The 15,110-nt window shown below is 41.2% G+C and overlaps 1 protein-coding gene across 2 annotated transcripts in view; it reads right to left on the minus strand.

The window, feature by feature from the left end:
* The window catches only part of APOO (apolipoprotein O), a 56,773-nt gene extending 41,702 nt beyond the window's left edge, over positions 1-15,071 (minus strand). The window contains exon 1 of one of the 2 annotated variants that reach the window (XM_027054505.2): positions 14,932-15,071. In XM_027054505.2, the coding sequence (XP_026910306.1) occupies positions 14,932-14,940 (9 nt within the window). In that variant the 5' untranslated portion in view covers positions 14,941-15,071. Of the gene's footprint in view, positions 1-14,450; positions 14,656-14,931 lie in introns of those variants that run through there. The other variant, XM_053202178.1, reaches the window with a different exon arrangement.
* Positions 15,072-15,110: the final 39 nt, after the last annotated feature.

Raw genomic sequence — 15,110 nt, forward strand, 5'->3', positions numbered from 1 at the left:
TGGAGAAGTTATGGAATTTATTTACATTGAAGAAAATGTTTCCCATCTTAAACACCACACAACCAATACCCTCCACCCCTAATTCTCATTCTACCACCCATCCTCCTCTTTCTTCATTGACAAATTTACTTTAAAAACAGTCTATGGTTAGGAGGCAAAATAGTGGATACCACTGGGGTGCCTGGCTGGCCCAGTCAGAAGGGCATGCGACTCGATCTCAGGGTCATGTGTTTGAGCCCCATGTTGGATATAGAGATTACTTAAATAACTATTTTCAAAAAAAGAACAGTGGATACCCATAGCAAGATGGGGAGTGACCAGAAGGGCCATGAGGGCTTCTAGAGTACTAGGTATGCTAGTATGGTCAATTTGTAGAAATTCACTTGTGATCTGTGCACTTTTCTGTATGTAAGATTTCAATACAAAGTTAGAAAAATAGACTCTTACTTGCTTCCTCTACTCCATTCCCTCCTCCCTTTACTACTCAAGGTACCTGAAATTGTCCTTCCCAAGCCCACCAGTGGCCTCCCAGTTACAAAACTCCAATGGACATCTGGCATCCTGGATGCACCCCGAAACTGGTGACCCCTCCATCATCTTCATACTCTGTTCCTTCAGTTGCCAGGATTCTAATGTAGCTCCATTGTACATGCTTTGTAGGGCACTCCTTCCCTCTCCTTTTGGACCTTCTCTTCCTCTGCCCATTTCAAGGTTGGTCAGTCAGAGTAAAACCTTAACCCTCTCTCCTTCTCGCTCTAGAGCAATTTCATTTAAATCTAAGTATTTAACTTCCACCCTACAGCTACTGATGCCCAAATCTGTATTCCCAATCCCAGCCCCTCACTAAGCCTCAGGCGTGTGTGGGACTCCCCAAGAACATCTTCAGCAAGTGTTTCATTGCTACCTCATAATGAACTTCCTTTCTCCAAAATCCTGTTTTTCTCCGAGTTTCCCCACCTCATTTAATGGTCCTACAAGCCACACGAAGGATAACATCAAAGCAACTCTTTAATGAAACAATGAAAACAGACTTCAAAGACGGTAAGATGTGGTTGCTGCCTCCACAATCTAAAACAGTGGACAAATAATTATACCACTTGTGATGAGCATACTAACCGACAAAGGACAGGAGGAACACAGAGAAAAGAATAATGTACCACAACTGGAAATTCTGGAAAACCACTGCAGAGAGAAGGCAGCCTAAATAATCAGAAAGTTTACACATTTCTTTCCTTCAGCAGCCACCCAAAAGACTTAAGACTTACTGTGATTAGGACCAGCCTCTGTAAAAAGTAGTAACAAAAGAAATCAAAAGTTTGGAACCTGCGGATGATTTGACACACCACTATCTTTCCAGCTATACACATGAGTAGATATGATCTTTAAACAGAGCAAATACAGAACCATAAACCATGGCTGCTGCTTTAATAATATAAAAAATGTTCTATATCAAGAAGTTCCCCTTTAATATCAAAGTCAGATGTGGTTTTGATAACATACTCAAAATAATTTGGCATCAAAAACTGCATAAATAGGGGTGACTGGAGTTCAGTCAGGTAAGCATCTGACTCTTGGTTTCAGCTCAGGTCATGATCTCACGGTTTGGGAGTTGGAGCCCCATGTCGGGCTCTGCGCTGGTGGCACAGAGCCTGCTTGGGATTCTCTCTCCTTCCCTCTCTGCCCCTCCCCTGTTCATGCTCTTTCTCTCTCTCAAAAATAAGTAAACTTTTAAAAACTGCATAAATAAACCCAGTGTTTTAATTATTACATTTTAGCTATTATATAACTCAGGGGTCATATAACCTGTACACCAAAATGTGCAGCTGCTTTCAAAGTTATTACACAAGACCATTTTTATACCAGTCACTGTGGAAAATAAGTGCACGTGGGGACATTTTTACAGTAAATGTCATTTAAAATTAGATATTCTCCTATTTATAGGAAATGAGGCATAATTATGTATTTTTCCTCCAAATGTTACACCAGCTCTTTGATCTTCGATCAACCTTTTCTGCAAGAATTTCCATCTGAAAACATTTTTCATTAAAAACAAAATGCTTTTAATCTGATTCTTTTCAGTTGTTTCAGAGATAAAAATCTGAAGTGGATTTTTAAAAAAAGGCCTATGAAAACTAACAATACTTTTGAGGAAATTCTTGTTTCAAAAAAAAAAAGAACATAAAATGAAAAATAAACTATGTGAAAGAATTTAGGGTAAAACAAAATGATGAAAACAATTAACAATTTTGCCCAAATCAGGCTACATTGCTGCCCTTAGTAATGTGTTGTAAACTGAATTACAAATAAAGAGAAATTAAATGAGTCTTTATTCGTGAAATCAAAAAAAAAAAATGCCTTCTTGCCGTAATGAGCATTCTATAGTACCTGCTTTTATATAGCAATCCTTTCTCATCTGAAAGGCCACAAACTGATAATATAGGCTTTCTTTCTCTGAGAAGGGGGTTAGAAGAATACAGACAATGGGATCCTGAAATTTATCTTTACTGTTTTGACTTGAAAAGGAACAGTTGGGGCACCTGGATGGCTCAGTCCAGTGTCCGACTCTCGATTTCAGCTCAGGTCATGATCTCACGGGTTTGTGGTATCGATCCCTGTTTGCGCTCTGCACTGACAGCACGGAGCCTGCTTGGGATTCTCACTATTCCTCTCTTTCTGCCCCTCCTCTGCTCATGCTCTCTCTCTCTCAAAAATAAATAAACTTTAGAAAACTGCATAAATAAACCTGATGTTTTAATTATTACATTTTTAGCTATTATAAGTTAGCGGTCATATAACCTATCCATTAAAATGTGCAACTGCTTCCAAAGTTATTACACAAGACCATTTTTATACCTGTCACCATGGAAAATAAATGCATGTGGGGACATTTCCCATGCTGTCTCTCAAAATAAATAAACATCTTATTTAAAAAAAATTTTTTAAGTTTATTTTGAGAAACAGAGCGTGCACACACAGGGTAGGCACAGAGAGAGAGAGACAGAGACACAGAGAGAGAGACAGAGAGAGACAGAGACAGAGAGAGACTTCCAAGCAGGCTCCTCACTGACACAGTGCAGAGCCAGATGTGGTCCTCGAACTCACAAACAGTGAGATCATGACCTGAGCCAAAATCAAGCATCAGATGCTTAAACAACTGAGGCACCCAGGCACTCCTAAATAAATATTTAAAAAAATAAATAAAAGGAACAGTTATTCAGTATTAACTTATACACTATTTTTAAAAAATAGGTATTTTCTCACCCCCTATCCCTTAGGATGGCCACTATCAAAAAAACAAGAAAGCAGCAAATGTTGGCAAGGATATAGAGTCAATGGATCCCTTGTGCACTCTGGGCGTGACTGTAAAATGGTACAACCACTCAGGAAAACAGTGTGGAGGTTCCTCACAAAAATTAAAAATAGAGTTACCATATGATCCAGCAATTCCATGTCTGGATATTTAACCCAAAAAAGTGAAAGCAGGGTCTCGAGGGTATATTTGCACACTCAGCGTTCACAGCAGCATTATTCACAATAGCCAAAAAGTAGAAGCAACCCAACTGTCAAGGACATTATGCTAGATAAAATAAACCTGTCACCAAAGACAAATATTGTATGATTTCATTTATACGAGGTATCTAAAGTAGTCAAAATCACAGAAACAAAAAGTAAAATGATGGTTACCAGGGGCTCGGGGAAGAGGAAATGGGGAATGGTTTAATGGATATAGACTTTCAGTTTCCTAAGATAAAAAAGTTCCGGAGATTATTATGCATCCATGTGAATATATTTAGCACTGCTGAACTGTACAGTTAAAAATGGTTAGGATGGTAGGGTTTTTGTTATGTGTGGGGTTTCTTTTTTACCACAATACCAAAAAATGAAAATAAAAAAACTGGTTAAGATGGTAAAAAAAATAAATAAAAAAAAATCAATCAATCAATCAATCAATCAGGAGCGCCTGGGTGGCTCAGTTTGGTTAAGGGTCCAACTTCGGCTCAGGTCATGACCTCACAGTTTGTAAGTTTGAGCCCTGCGTCAGGCTCTGTGCTGACAGTTCAGAGCCTGGAGCCTGCTTCAGATGTGCCTCCCTCTCTCACTACCACTCCCCACCCCTTTCAAAAATAAATACACATTAAATTTTTTTTTAATTACAGAAAATCAACGCAGCCAGAAAGAAAAATAAACAGTATGCCTCCTCAAAAATGTTTTCTCTTCAAAGTAGTAACTCTGACAGGTCAAATAGTGAGTGAGAATTTAGTGCAACTATTTATATAAGAAATTAATAAAGGGAATTTACTTTTGATATATGATCATACGGCTTACACTTCTAAATGCTTTCAGATCAAATTTTGAGCCTGAAGGAAAAGCAGCCTCTGTATATTTGAAATAAAAGCGAGAGAAGATTAGAAAATGGCACTGTTTAAAGGGGAAGAGGGATTTGTCAGTTTTTTGAAAATGTGAAACTGAGGGAATGTGTAAGTATGCCCAGAAACAGATCTGAAAAGATGTGAACAGTGGTTAGCTGTACAAGTGGTGGGATTAAGGGTGATTCTTCATTATTTTCTGTATTTCCTATAGTTTTCACAACATACAGTGATTTATTTGGTATTATGCAAAGAACAAAAGTGGCTGTTCCTCAGTATATTCTAAAGAATTTGCCACAAAGGATGAAGGTAACTCCAAATGAAGAGGGACAAAAATATTTTGATCCATGAAGACATTTTTTTAAATAAATCTATCGATCAGTGATGCCACGTTTTGGAAGAAATATATTGACAGGATAAATGAATCTGTCCTTCCAAAACGGCCACGTGGATGGGCATTTATTTGCATGTATAAATTTGGGAGCGTTTACACTTTCCCAACAACAGAAACCGCAATCATTTCAGTCTGTTTCATAGTAAACGGGTTAGGAAGCTAGTATTTTAAGAGTTCAGACTTGAACCTACAAAGAGAAAAACGGTTTTCCAACCATGACAAACACAGAACTATTTTATGAGAAACTCATTTCTGTAATTCTGTAGTAGAGTAACTGGTATCTCCCAGTTCTTCCTCATCCACTATAAACAAACTGTGATCTGAGGAGATAAGGCTGTCGTCTTCAAGATTAACATTATCTTGGCCTAACATAAAACCAACTTCTATTTTATCTCTGGAGGGTAGAATTCACCACAAAATTAGGTCAGCAAAGCAACTATGTTTCATTGGCAACTGTTTCATATTCTACTCTTTAAAAATAGTTATCGGTTTTTGTTAAATTCATGCAAAAATAATAAACTTGTCTGATAAATAGGAAGGAAACCTCAAGGCCAATGAGTGAGATCACTGTTCCTTTAGGCAGGTTTTGAGTCATCTGGTTGGGCTGTACTGGTTTCACAGACTTAGAACACACATGACATGTAATCTACCACGTTTCAAATTTATCTTGAACTTCCTCATTCAGACAGAAATTTACCACTGCTTACCTAAACCCCCATAGATATTTTCTCCCTTTCTCCCTCTCTCTCTCTCTCTCTCTCTCTCTCTCTCTCTCTCTCGGAAGGCACCCCAAGATGAATCTTTTCTATCTCGAGTTAAAGGGATACAGGTAAGAAAAAAATCAGAGGGAACAATTTATTTCAAGAATTGTCTTTCAAACGCTTCTATGTTTTAAAGTAACTAAAAAAAAAATCTACACTTTTTAAGAGGAAGGGCTATTCTGTCAAAGCAAAGTCGATTATCTAAACCCAGGTTTCATTTCCTTAGAAACCACTGTGTGCACAGGGGACACCGGAACCCACTGACGACAACTGCCTTCAACCTCATCTCATTTATTCACGGCATTTTCGTCCTTAAGGAAAAAACTGCAAAACTGTTTTATGGGGAAAAAAAAAAAGCTGCTGTGTTAGGCTCTATTCAGCTGATGATAATCCAGATTCATAATGAAAATCTCTGCAAAAACACGGAACAAAAACAAGAAAAGTCAATATTTGGACTATACACAGCAACTTCTAACAGTGCTCCCCAACGAGGCAAGTCCACAAACAGGCTCAGGGTCAATATTTGCCAAGTGAGGTAAGCCATCAACAGAGGATTCAGGAAGCTTGTTGGAGTCCTCGTATCATTTGGTGCTTACTTACTTGCCAGTTTAACCCGTGTCATAATACGACACGTGAATCAGCACCTCTAAGGGGAGAGAAGATTCATTTCAGCAAGCACAAAGAAAAACATTCTGTTATTTCACAAGGACTGATGTCTGTGGGATGGGGGAGAAAAGAAAAAGAAACCTTTACTATTTTCATTTATCCTATTTAAAAAGACCGCTAACAGACATATCTGAAAAAAGAAACCGATGGATATCCCTTCCCAACCAGAGCTATTAATACACACTTGTGAATCTATCTCGGGCTCCTCATTGTCACCCAACCAAACAAAGACATCCTTAAGTCGGAGCCAGTGTGGGCTTTGAATAAAACACACGGAGTTGCTTCAAAGAGTCAGAAAGAAGTAGGAAGACAAAGGTGACTATTTAAAGTGCCTGTAAAACAATATTCAAAATACAACTGTATTATAATGCCATTATCATAAAAACTCAGCTTAGTATTCAAAGTTAGAGTCTCTTAGCATGTCAAAAATTCTCCAACCCTTGCTCTAAATTCTTGCTTCTACAACTATTTTAGTATACAACAAACACAAGTTTTAAAACTCGCTACGTTAAGAAGTTGGCACTGTTTTCTAATAGAACTGGAATGAAGCCACGCACAAATTAGGAAAAACTCAAAGTAAAAAAACAAGTAACTTCCAAATTCTAAGACTGAACTTCAGACTGAAATGTCTTTCCCCCGAAAATATCTACATAAACCTTCATGTTGCATGCACGAACCATAAAATTCCACTTAAGCATTATTGGGGAAAATCAACTCTTTAATTCTTTCATTTCAAAAATCTTTTGGCACTTTCCTGTCATATTATAAATAAGTCAAGTGCCAAGTTTTGGAAACAGATACGTTTCTTTGCTATAGAGATGTCTTACGCATCTAATTACTTGCAGTAATTTTAAACGTACCATATAAACAAATATCAAAGTTCATTTCTTAGCTTCTAAAAAGTTCCAGTGTAGCCTAGAAAAGACATAGGTCTTGAGCAGGTATACATAGAGATCCTCTAATCATAAATGTCTACAAATATGCATAGGCCTCACGGGGTAATAAATTCATTTATCATAAATGTCTAGTCCATTATCTACTGTTCTCTCTCTGCTCCCCATTCTTTTAAGGTACAATTCATCTACTTCTTCCTTCTCCTCTTCCAGTGTTAGCTGCACACAGGGGGCCATTAGCATTTTAGAAGGAAGAGTGTTATAGTGTGCATTTTAGAAGGAAGAGTGTTATAGTGTCCTGAGCAGAATTCAGTTCTAAATGAGAAGTGAATTTATCCAAGTTTCATCTACTTGTGACAGTCCTAAGTTCAGGATGCTAATCTGAAACTCTAGATCACTTCAGTAGACAGATGTGATACAGGAGGGGCTGAAAACAGCTTACGTTCATACAGCGCTTCATTTACCATTCTTGTCACATGTGATCTTATTTGAACCCCCAACAATCATGTGCAAAATGGAGGGGCATATTACTGTCCCTACAGTACCATGATAAGGGGACTCAGAAACTAAGAAACCTCATTCAAGTTGATTAGCCAGAAACCAGAAACAACAATAAATTAGAACCTGGGCCCGTGCTTTCTGAATGCATCAAGGGCTGGGTGGTTTTTCTTCTTTGTGATCTACCATGCGACATCTTTGAAGGGTAACAAATGGGAAAGAATCCAATTAATCTTGCACATAAATATGTATTTACGTGAGTAAATATGTATGCATTATATATATATGTACACAATAAATATGTATGTGTGTATGTATAAATATATGTATTCACTATAATTTCTCAAGAAGACCTTTGGAGATGCTTAAATTGTAGGAGGGAATCTTTATTATCTTTCAAAATATGTGCCATTTAAAATAATATTCAAGTAAAATAAAGTTGCAGCATTTCTTTTATAATCTACAGGTGATTTTCCTTTTCCATTTAGTAGTAGTATTCTCCCCTCAGTTTTTTTTTTAATTTATTTATTTTTGAGAGAGTGGGGAGAGGGGCAGTGAGAGAAAGAGGGAAAGAATCCCAAGCAGACTCCGCACTGTGAGTGCAAAGCCCACTGTGTGGGCTGGGGGCTCGATCTCACAAAACATGAGATCCTGATCTGAGTGGAAATCAAGTCAGACGCTTAACCGAATGAACCACCCAGGTGCCCACTCCCCTCATTTTGTACTACTGATATACTATTCATGATAAGAAAACTAATTTCAGAAAATAAGATGGGCAATAGAGGCATTACATCAAGACCAAACAGCCACAAAGAGTATGTGAGGTAATAATGCCCTACAACTAAGGACACAGTCACCTCAGGCTGTTCTAAGCAGGGAGCTCTAAGGGCAGGTCACATTTTTGCCCTTCGGGAAGAAACTGCCACAGTTTTCAGGAGGCCAAATTCTCTCCCTCAAGGCGTCTGATGATTCCATCTCCAACCCTCGTCTCTCAACCAATGTCCATACCCTTGGATTCCATGTCAACTGGTCACTGCATAATAATGTCCACAGACACTTCAACGAGTCCAATCTCTCCAAAATCAAATGATCACCTTTCTCCCCCAAATCCACATCAGCCTTCTTCTACGTTCCCATCTCCCTGAATAGTTCTAACAGCCACTCAATTTTCCAAGCTAAAAGCCTGGGCAGCACCCTCAGATTCTCCTTTTCCCTCCTGTGCCACATCTAATCAACAACCAAAATTTGAAATTAAAAAATACTTTTGGAAAGCCCCAAGACTGTGCACCACCATAACACTACTGCAGCAGCCTCCTACAAGAAGCCAACTAAAAGTAACAGCTCACATTTATCAAGCCCTTACTTTATGCCAAGCACTGTGCTTGGGTCTGAGTTAACTTAATCCACACAAAAATGTGAGGCTGGTGCTAGTCTTAGCCTTGTTTTTTACAGATGAGGAGACAGCTACAGAGAACTTGAGTATCTTTCTTGCCCATAGTTAACATGGGGAAGCCTGTCTTAACACAATGTGGAACTTTTACTTCTGTGTCCTTGGTTTTCTGCTCTGCTGGGAAGGCCCTTCCAGTTGCGTCCCTCTGCCCAGCTCCAGAGGTCAGAACAAGCATGTACTCCTCTACAAAGTCTCCTGATGCCCCCTGCTGGTGCTCATTCCTCTAAGTTAGTAGCTGTCAAGGTTGGCTACTCACCCTACAAAGTAGGTGACGACATCCCAGTCCTAGAGATCCTTGCCCTCTAGATGATTCTAATGTGTAGCCAAAGTTGTGATCTACTGCTCTATATCTCCCCCAACCCTTTTACATCAGAGCACTTACTACACGACATCAGAATGGGCAGTTTCTGAGCCACTAACCTTAGTTTCACTCACCTGGTGGGGTTGGGGTGGGGATGGAGCTTTTTCAATCAGAGGTTCCAGGACCTCACTTAAAAAGTAAATCAGAGGGGCGCCTGGGTGGCGCAGTCGGTTAAGCGTCCGACTTCAGCCAGGTCACGATCTCACGGTCCGTGAGTTCGAGCCCCGCGTCAGGCTCTGGGCTGGTGGCTCAGAGCCTGGAGCCTGTTTCCGATTCTGTGTCTCCCTCTCTCTCTGCCCCTCCCCCGTTCATGCTCTGTCTCTCTCTGTCCCAAAAATAAATAAATGTTGAAAAAAAAAAAAAGTAAATCAGACCCTTGGCGCGCCTGGGTGGCTCAGTCAGTTAAGTGTCCGACTTCGGCTCAGGTCATGATCTCCCAGTTCTTGGGTTCAAGTGCTGCATCAGGGTCTGTGCTGACAGCTCAGAGCCTGGAGCCTGCTTCTGATTCTGTGTCTCCCCTTTTCTCTGCCCCTCTCCCGCTCGCATGCTCTCTCTCAAAAATAAATAAACATTAAAATTTTTTTTTAAAAAAAAGGTAAATCAGACCCATGGACGCAGGGCCCTGTAAAATGTCTCTCAAATAATTCTTGTGTGCAGCCAAATCTGCAAATTGTCTCCTAGGTAAGAACTGGGAGTTTTCATTTGTACCCACCAGGGTGTAGCACAGTGCTCACCATAGCTGGACTATGATAAACATTTGGGTAATGAATGAAATCTAGTAACACGAATCTGGAGATGGGGTGTATATATTCAATTCCAGCAGCAGCACCCAGAAAAACTGCTTCCTCGAATAGAACTGGGCAGCTTTTCAAATATGTTTTTTAATCCACCAGTGCCCTCTACTGACCTGAAGATGGATAACTAAATCAAAACAATGGTTACAGTTCAAATATTTTAATTGTATGTGCACATAACTAGTCTCTCACAAACACGCACACACACACACACACACACACACACACACACACACACAGAGTACTTTTTCCACCAACACCTATACTATCAATCCCTATTCCCTTCAGTCCTGGCTGACCCAAGCTGATAACTCTCAAACCCAGATCAATCCTGCCAGTTGCTAGTCTCCACTTCCAGGAAGCAATCATGACAGAGCTCACGAAAGCAGCTCTCAGCAGAGCAATCAAAGCCTCTTACTGATCTTTTTTGTTCCTTGGTCACTGCCTCTTCCAAATCCCACCATATTCATAAAACCACTCACCTTTGGAAAACACAAGGAACCATTCATCTACCAATCTGCCTCACTTTATGCTATTCAAAGTATGATGGGGGAGCAGCAGCATCTATACTATCCAGAAGTGTGTTAAAAAAGGGAGACTCAGGGGCGCCTGGGTGGCGCAGTCGGTTAAGCGTCCAACTTCAACCAGGTCACGATCTCGCGGTCCGTGAGTTCGAGCCCCGCGTCAGGCTCTGGGCTGATGGCTCAGAGCCTGGAGCCTGTTTCCGATTCTGTGTCTCCCTCTCTCTCTGCCCCTCCCCTGTTCATGCTCTGTCTCTCTCTGTCCCAAAAATAAATAAACGTTGAAAAAAAAATTTTTTTTTAAAAAAAAGGGAGACTCTGAGGCCCCACCGCAGATCTATCAAATCAGAGTTGCACGTACAAATTTTGAGAGGCACTGGTTCTCACCTTCCTCAACTACTAAACCTGACATCGCCATTTTATGACAACTATTTTTCTAAGTGACTGCTTTGCTATCTTGAAATAAAATTCATCACCCACTACACGCATAAGTCGAAAAAAGAGAGGCCAGTATCCTGATTTGATGGTAACATAATGGAGAACAAAAGGAAAAGATTTATAATAGGAATTATATTTCAGTATATAAATGCTCAACACAACGAAATTAAACATGTGCAGCATAATCCGAGTTCCCAAAATGTATCCCAATTGGGTGGTACTGTCCAGCTGAGAACCACTGGTCCACCATCACTCCCACCCTTTTCCTTCTACCTCATAGGAGGAAGGCAACATCTTTCCTCCTTTTTGAAGCTGAGGGATTCTCTCTTAGAAAAGCCTCCTCCCTGGGGCGCCTGGGTGGCTCAGTCAGTTAAGCGGTTAAGCATCCAACTTTGGCTCAGGTCATGATCTTGCAGTTCGGGAATTCAAGCCCCCGTGTCAGGCTCTGTGCTGACAGCTCAGAGTCTGGAGCCCACTTCAGATTCTGTGTCTCCCTCTCTCTCTGTCCTTCCCCCGCTCATGCTCTCTCTCAAAAATAAACATTAAAAAAATTTTTTTAGTTTATATATATATAAAAAAAAGAAAAGGCTCCTCCCTACATTCCTCCCTAAGGCCATAAACACTGTCAAATCTTGAATAGTGGAACAACCACAAAAACAACTCTATAATCTTGACCTAACAGGCCTCTCCAGTTACCAACCATATTCCTCTCTCCTTCCCTTAAAGGAGAAAATCAAACTTATCAACCCCACCACCAATGTGTCCATTTACTCATGTCTCAGTAACCAGCCCACGTTAATATAGCTTTCACTTCTATCAGTAAACCCACATGTATAAAGGTCGTGGAAGCTTTCCAAATTGCCCAAATTAATGAGCACTTCTCCAAATTCATCTAACTTATCTCTCTGTAATGGACATTGTTGACTGCACATCTGAATTCCATTCCCTGCTGTGTTCATAAATTCATTTTTCTCCCCGGTGATTGAGATAAATTGACCCCATCCCCAGTTGATTTTGTTAGTCTTGGCCAATCAGAGCATGCCATTGCCCTGGCAATGGTTATCAGCTGAGGGGCAGACATGTGACTGAAGTTGGTCCAATCAGACTGAAGGAAGAGGGTAATCCAAGCGTGGGAGTTCTGTCCTCTCCCTTGCTCTAGTGAATGAGAAAACGTGTTACTACTGCCTGTTACGCTGCAACCATAAGGAAAATCAATCTTACTATGAAAAGCCAAGAAAAGGACCAGGTCCTTGATGACATTGTTGACCCACTGGAGTCCACCCATCCTCTAGACTTTGTGAGATAATTCTCCTTACTATTTAAGCAAGTGGGTTTTCCCAGCTGAAAGCATCCTAACATAGTCTGTCCATGAAACTTTTTTCCCTTGATTTTCTAAACGTCACCCTTTTGTACACCTACTTACCAGATTTCTAGCCTCCCCTCTTCCTCTGCCTATTCCTTACACTTAGGTGTCTGCCAAGGTTTGTTGTGATCTTTTCTACTCAAACTACATGTTTGACTAATTTAACCTGAGATATACTAGTACTTCCTACTTGGCTTTCAAACCTAAATGTAAATGTCTCTTCTGTGAAGCCTCCCCTGAAGTCCCCAGGGGTTCTATGCCCTTTTGTTGTGCCATACATCTCCTTGGTGGTCTGGTGAGCCCTATGGACCCCTACTCAAAATAATGCTTCTAACTGTATAAAATGCCAACTATACTTCAATAGTTAGAAAAACATTTTTAAAACTCAAAATCAGATATAGGAATATAGGCTTATTAGCTCATTAAATAAAAAGACTTAACAGTGAGTCTTATAACTACTGTAATATTGAAGTCGTGATGATCACAAATGATTGATACCTTGAGATCTGCAATAACTGTGCTACGAAAATGTCTATGATATGTATTGGTCCTGTGACTTCCACTGGTGATGAGTATTGCTAATACTAGTGTGCTTTATTGCTGTACTAGCTTATTAAATTAATCACTCCCAATGAACCACATCTCCTCACAGCCAGACTCTTGAGTAATGTCCCCATATTGACTCTGGGCTTGGCCATGTGACTTGTTTTGACATCAGCACATGTGATGCAAGCAGGTAAGTGTTTGCACAATCAGACTTGCCCTCTTAGGACCTAGTGACCATGTGAGGAAGCCCAAGGTAGGCACAATGGAGGCACCAAGCCCTCACACATGACAATAAGGCCACCTTACAGTCTAGCCACCAGCCGAATTCAGCCAATGGGAGATGCCAGCAGAACTGCCCAGGCAGACCCACTGACCGTGAGACATAACAAATCATTATACTTTTAAGGCACTGGTTTGCATTGGCTTGTTACCTAACAAAAGCTAACTGATACAGTTACGTACACTTGTAACTGAAGGAAATGCTACATTTCAGTTGGCAATTGGTGAAAATGAAGTTTTTTCACATCAGGGTTTAGGGACTTCCCTGAATTCTATCTACAGACCCTCGGAGGGGCTGAAGACCACAGGTTAAGAACACTTGGTGCAGAGGGGAACCCCTGAGGCAGAGGAGATCCTGCTCTCCTTTCTACTACCACCAGTACATTGTTGATACCCATATAAACGGATCACAGCACATCTTTTGTTGTTGCAACACTAAAACTGAGCTGAACTCCTTGCACACAATAGGTGTTCAACACAAATGTAAACTGCTTATGGGATCTGTCCCGTAACTAAACTGTGAGCTGCCTGAAAACAAACTAAAAGCAAACACTTATATGGCACTTCTATATGCCAAAGGCTCTTCCAAGTGCTTTAAACATACTTATTTACTCCTTATAACAACCCTATGAAGTATATGCTATTCCCCCAACTTTACAGACAGGAAAACAGGCACAGAAAGGTTAAGGGATGTGCCCAAGGTCACCCAGCTGGAAAGTGGCAATGCCAAGACTGGAAGGCTGAATCCATGTTCTGATTTTATAGCGTGTCCTAATGTGCCCTAAGCACATTGCAGGAGCACAATAAAACTTCTAAATGAGTAGTACAATTTTGAGATTTCATTAGCACTATTTTACAGGTGCTGTGCTTCTTGAAGACTCAATGTTGTACACTAACTTCTGGGAGCTTATGATTTGTTTTTCACGATAGAAAACATCATTTATTTTTTTTAAATAGAATGATGGCTTCAAGTTTAAAATGCAGATTTTTGAAACAAAGTCTTCACTCTGAAAGGCGATCTCTTTCAAAGGAAATGAACTTGTAAAATGTAAAACAAGGGGGTCGACTTGTCGATACAAAATAATGTTCACTTGAGAGGGGAACAAAGTTGCAGCTTACCACCCTTCCAGCCATTCCCACATTGCCATACCAGCTTCCCCAAATCCTGCAGCAGCTTCTCCGAAGGTGACCCTCCCCCATTCACACGTCAGGTTCTGAAACCTGATCCTGCCAGGCAACCAAAGCCGAACCCTGCAGTGCCCTGAGCTGGCCTCTCCTTACACACGAACCCGAGGGCACCATCGGGGGTGTGTGTGATTATTCTGGGGGGGACTTTAACTTTTCAAAGTGTTTTATTCACGAAAGCAAGACCCACAGGGCCCACCCACCCATCCCGGGATCTCACGCCTCCGCCCAGCAACCTTTCGCTCCTAGGTGACCGGTGAAAGAACAGCTGGGTCGGGACGCAGCTGGCCCAGAGGCGAGAAAAGCCTCAGGGCGAGCCGGGCCTGGCCCCCGGAGAGGCCCACGAGAGCGCGGGCAGGGCTCCACAAGGCCGGGAGGGGGCGGTGACAGTTGTGACCCGGCTCCACGCTCTCACCTTGAACATGTTGCTGGCAGAGGTGGCTCCCGCGGGGTCACCCCGGCCTCGGCCCCGCCCACTACAGAGAGGTCGCTACGGCGGCCGGGTAGGGCCCTGATTCCTCTGACCGCAAGCGGTCCGCGCTTCGGGTGACTGCCGTACAGCCAATTCGATCCCGCGAAGGCTTAGTTCGGAAG

The sequence above is a fragment of the Acinonyx jubatus genome, chromosome X (assembly GCF_027475565.1).
Source record: "Acinonyx jubatus isolate Ajub_Pintada_27869175 chromosome X, VMU_Ajub_asm_v1.0, whole genome shotgun sequence".
In the NCBI taxonomy this organism is placed as follows: domain Eukaryota; kingdom Metazoa; phylum Chordata; class Mammalia; order Carnivora; family Felidae; genus Acinonyx; species Acinonyx jubatus.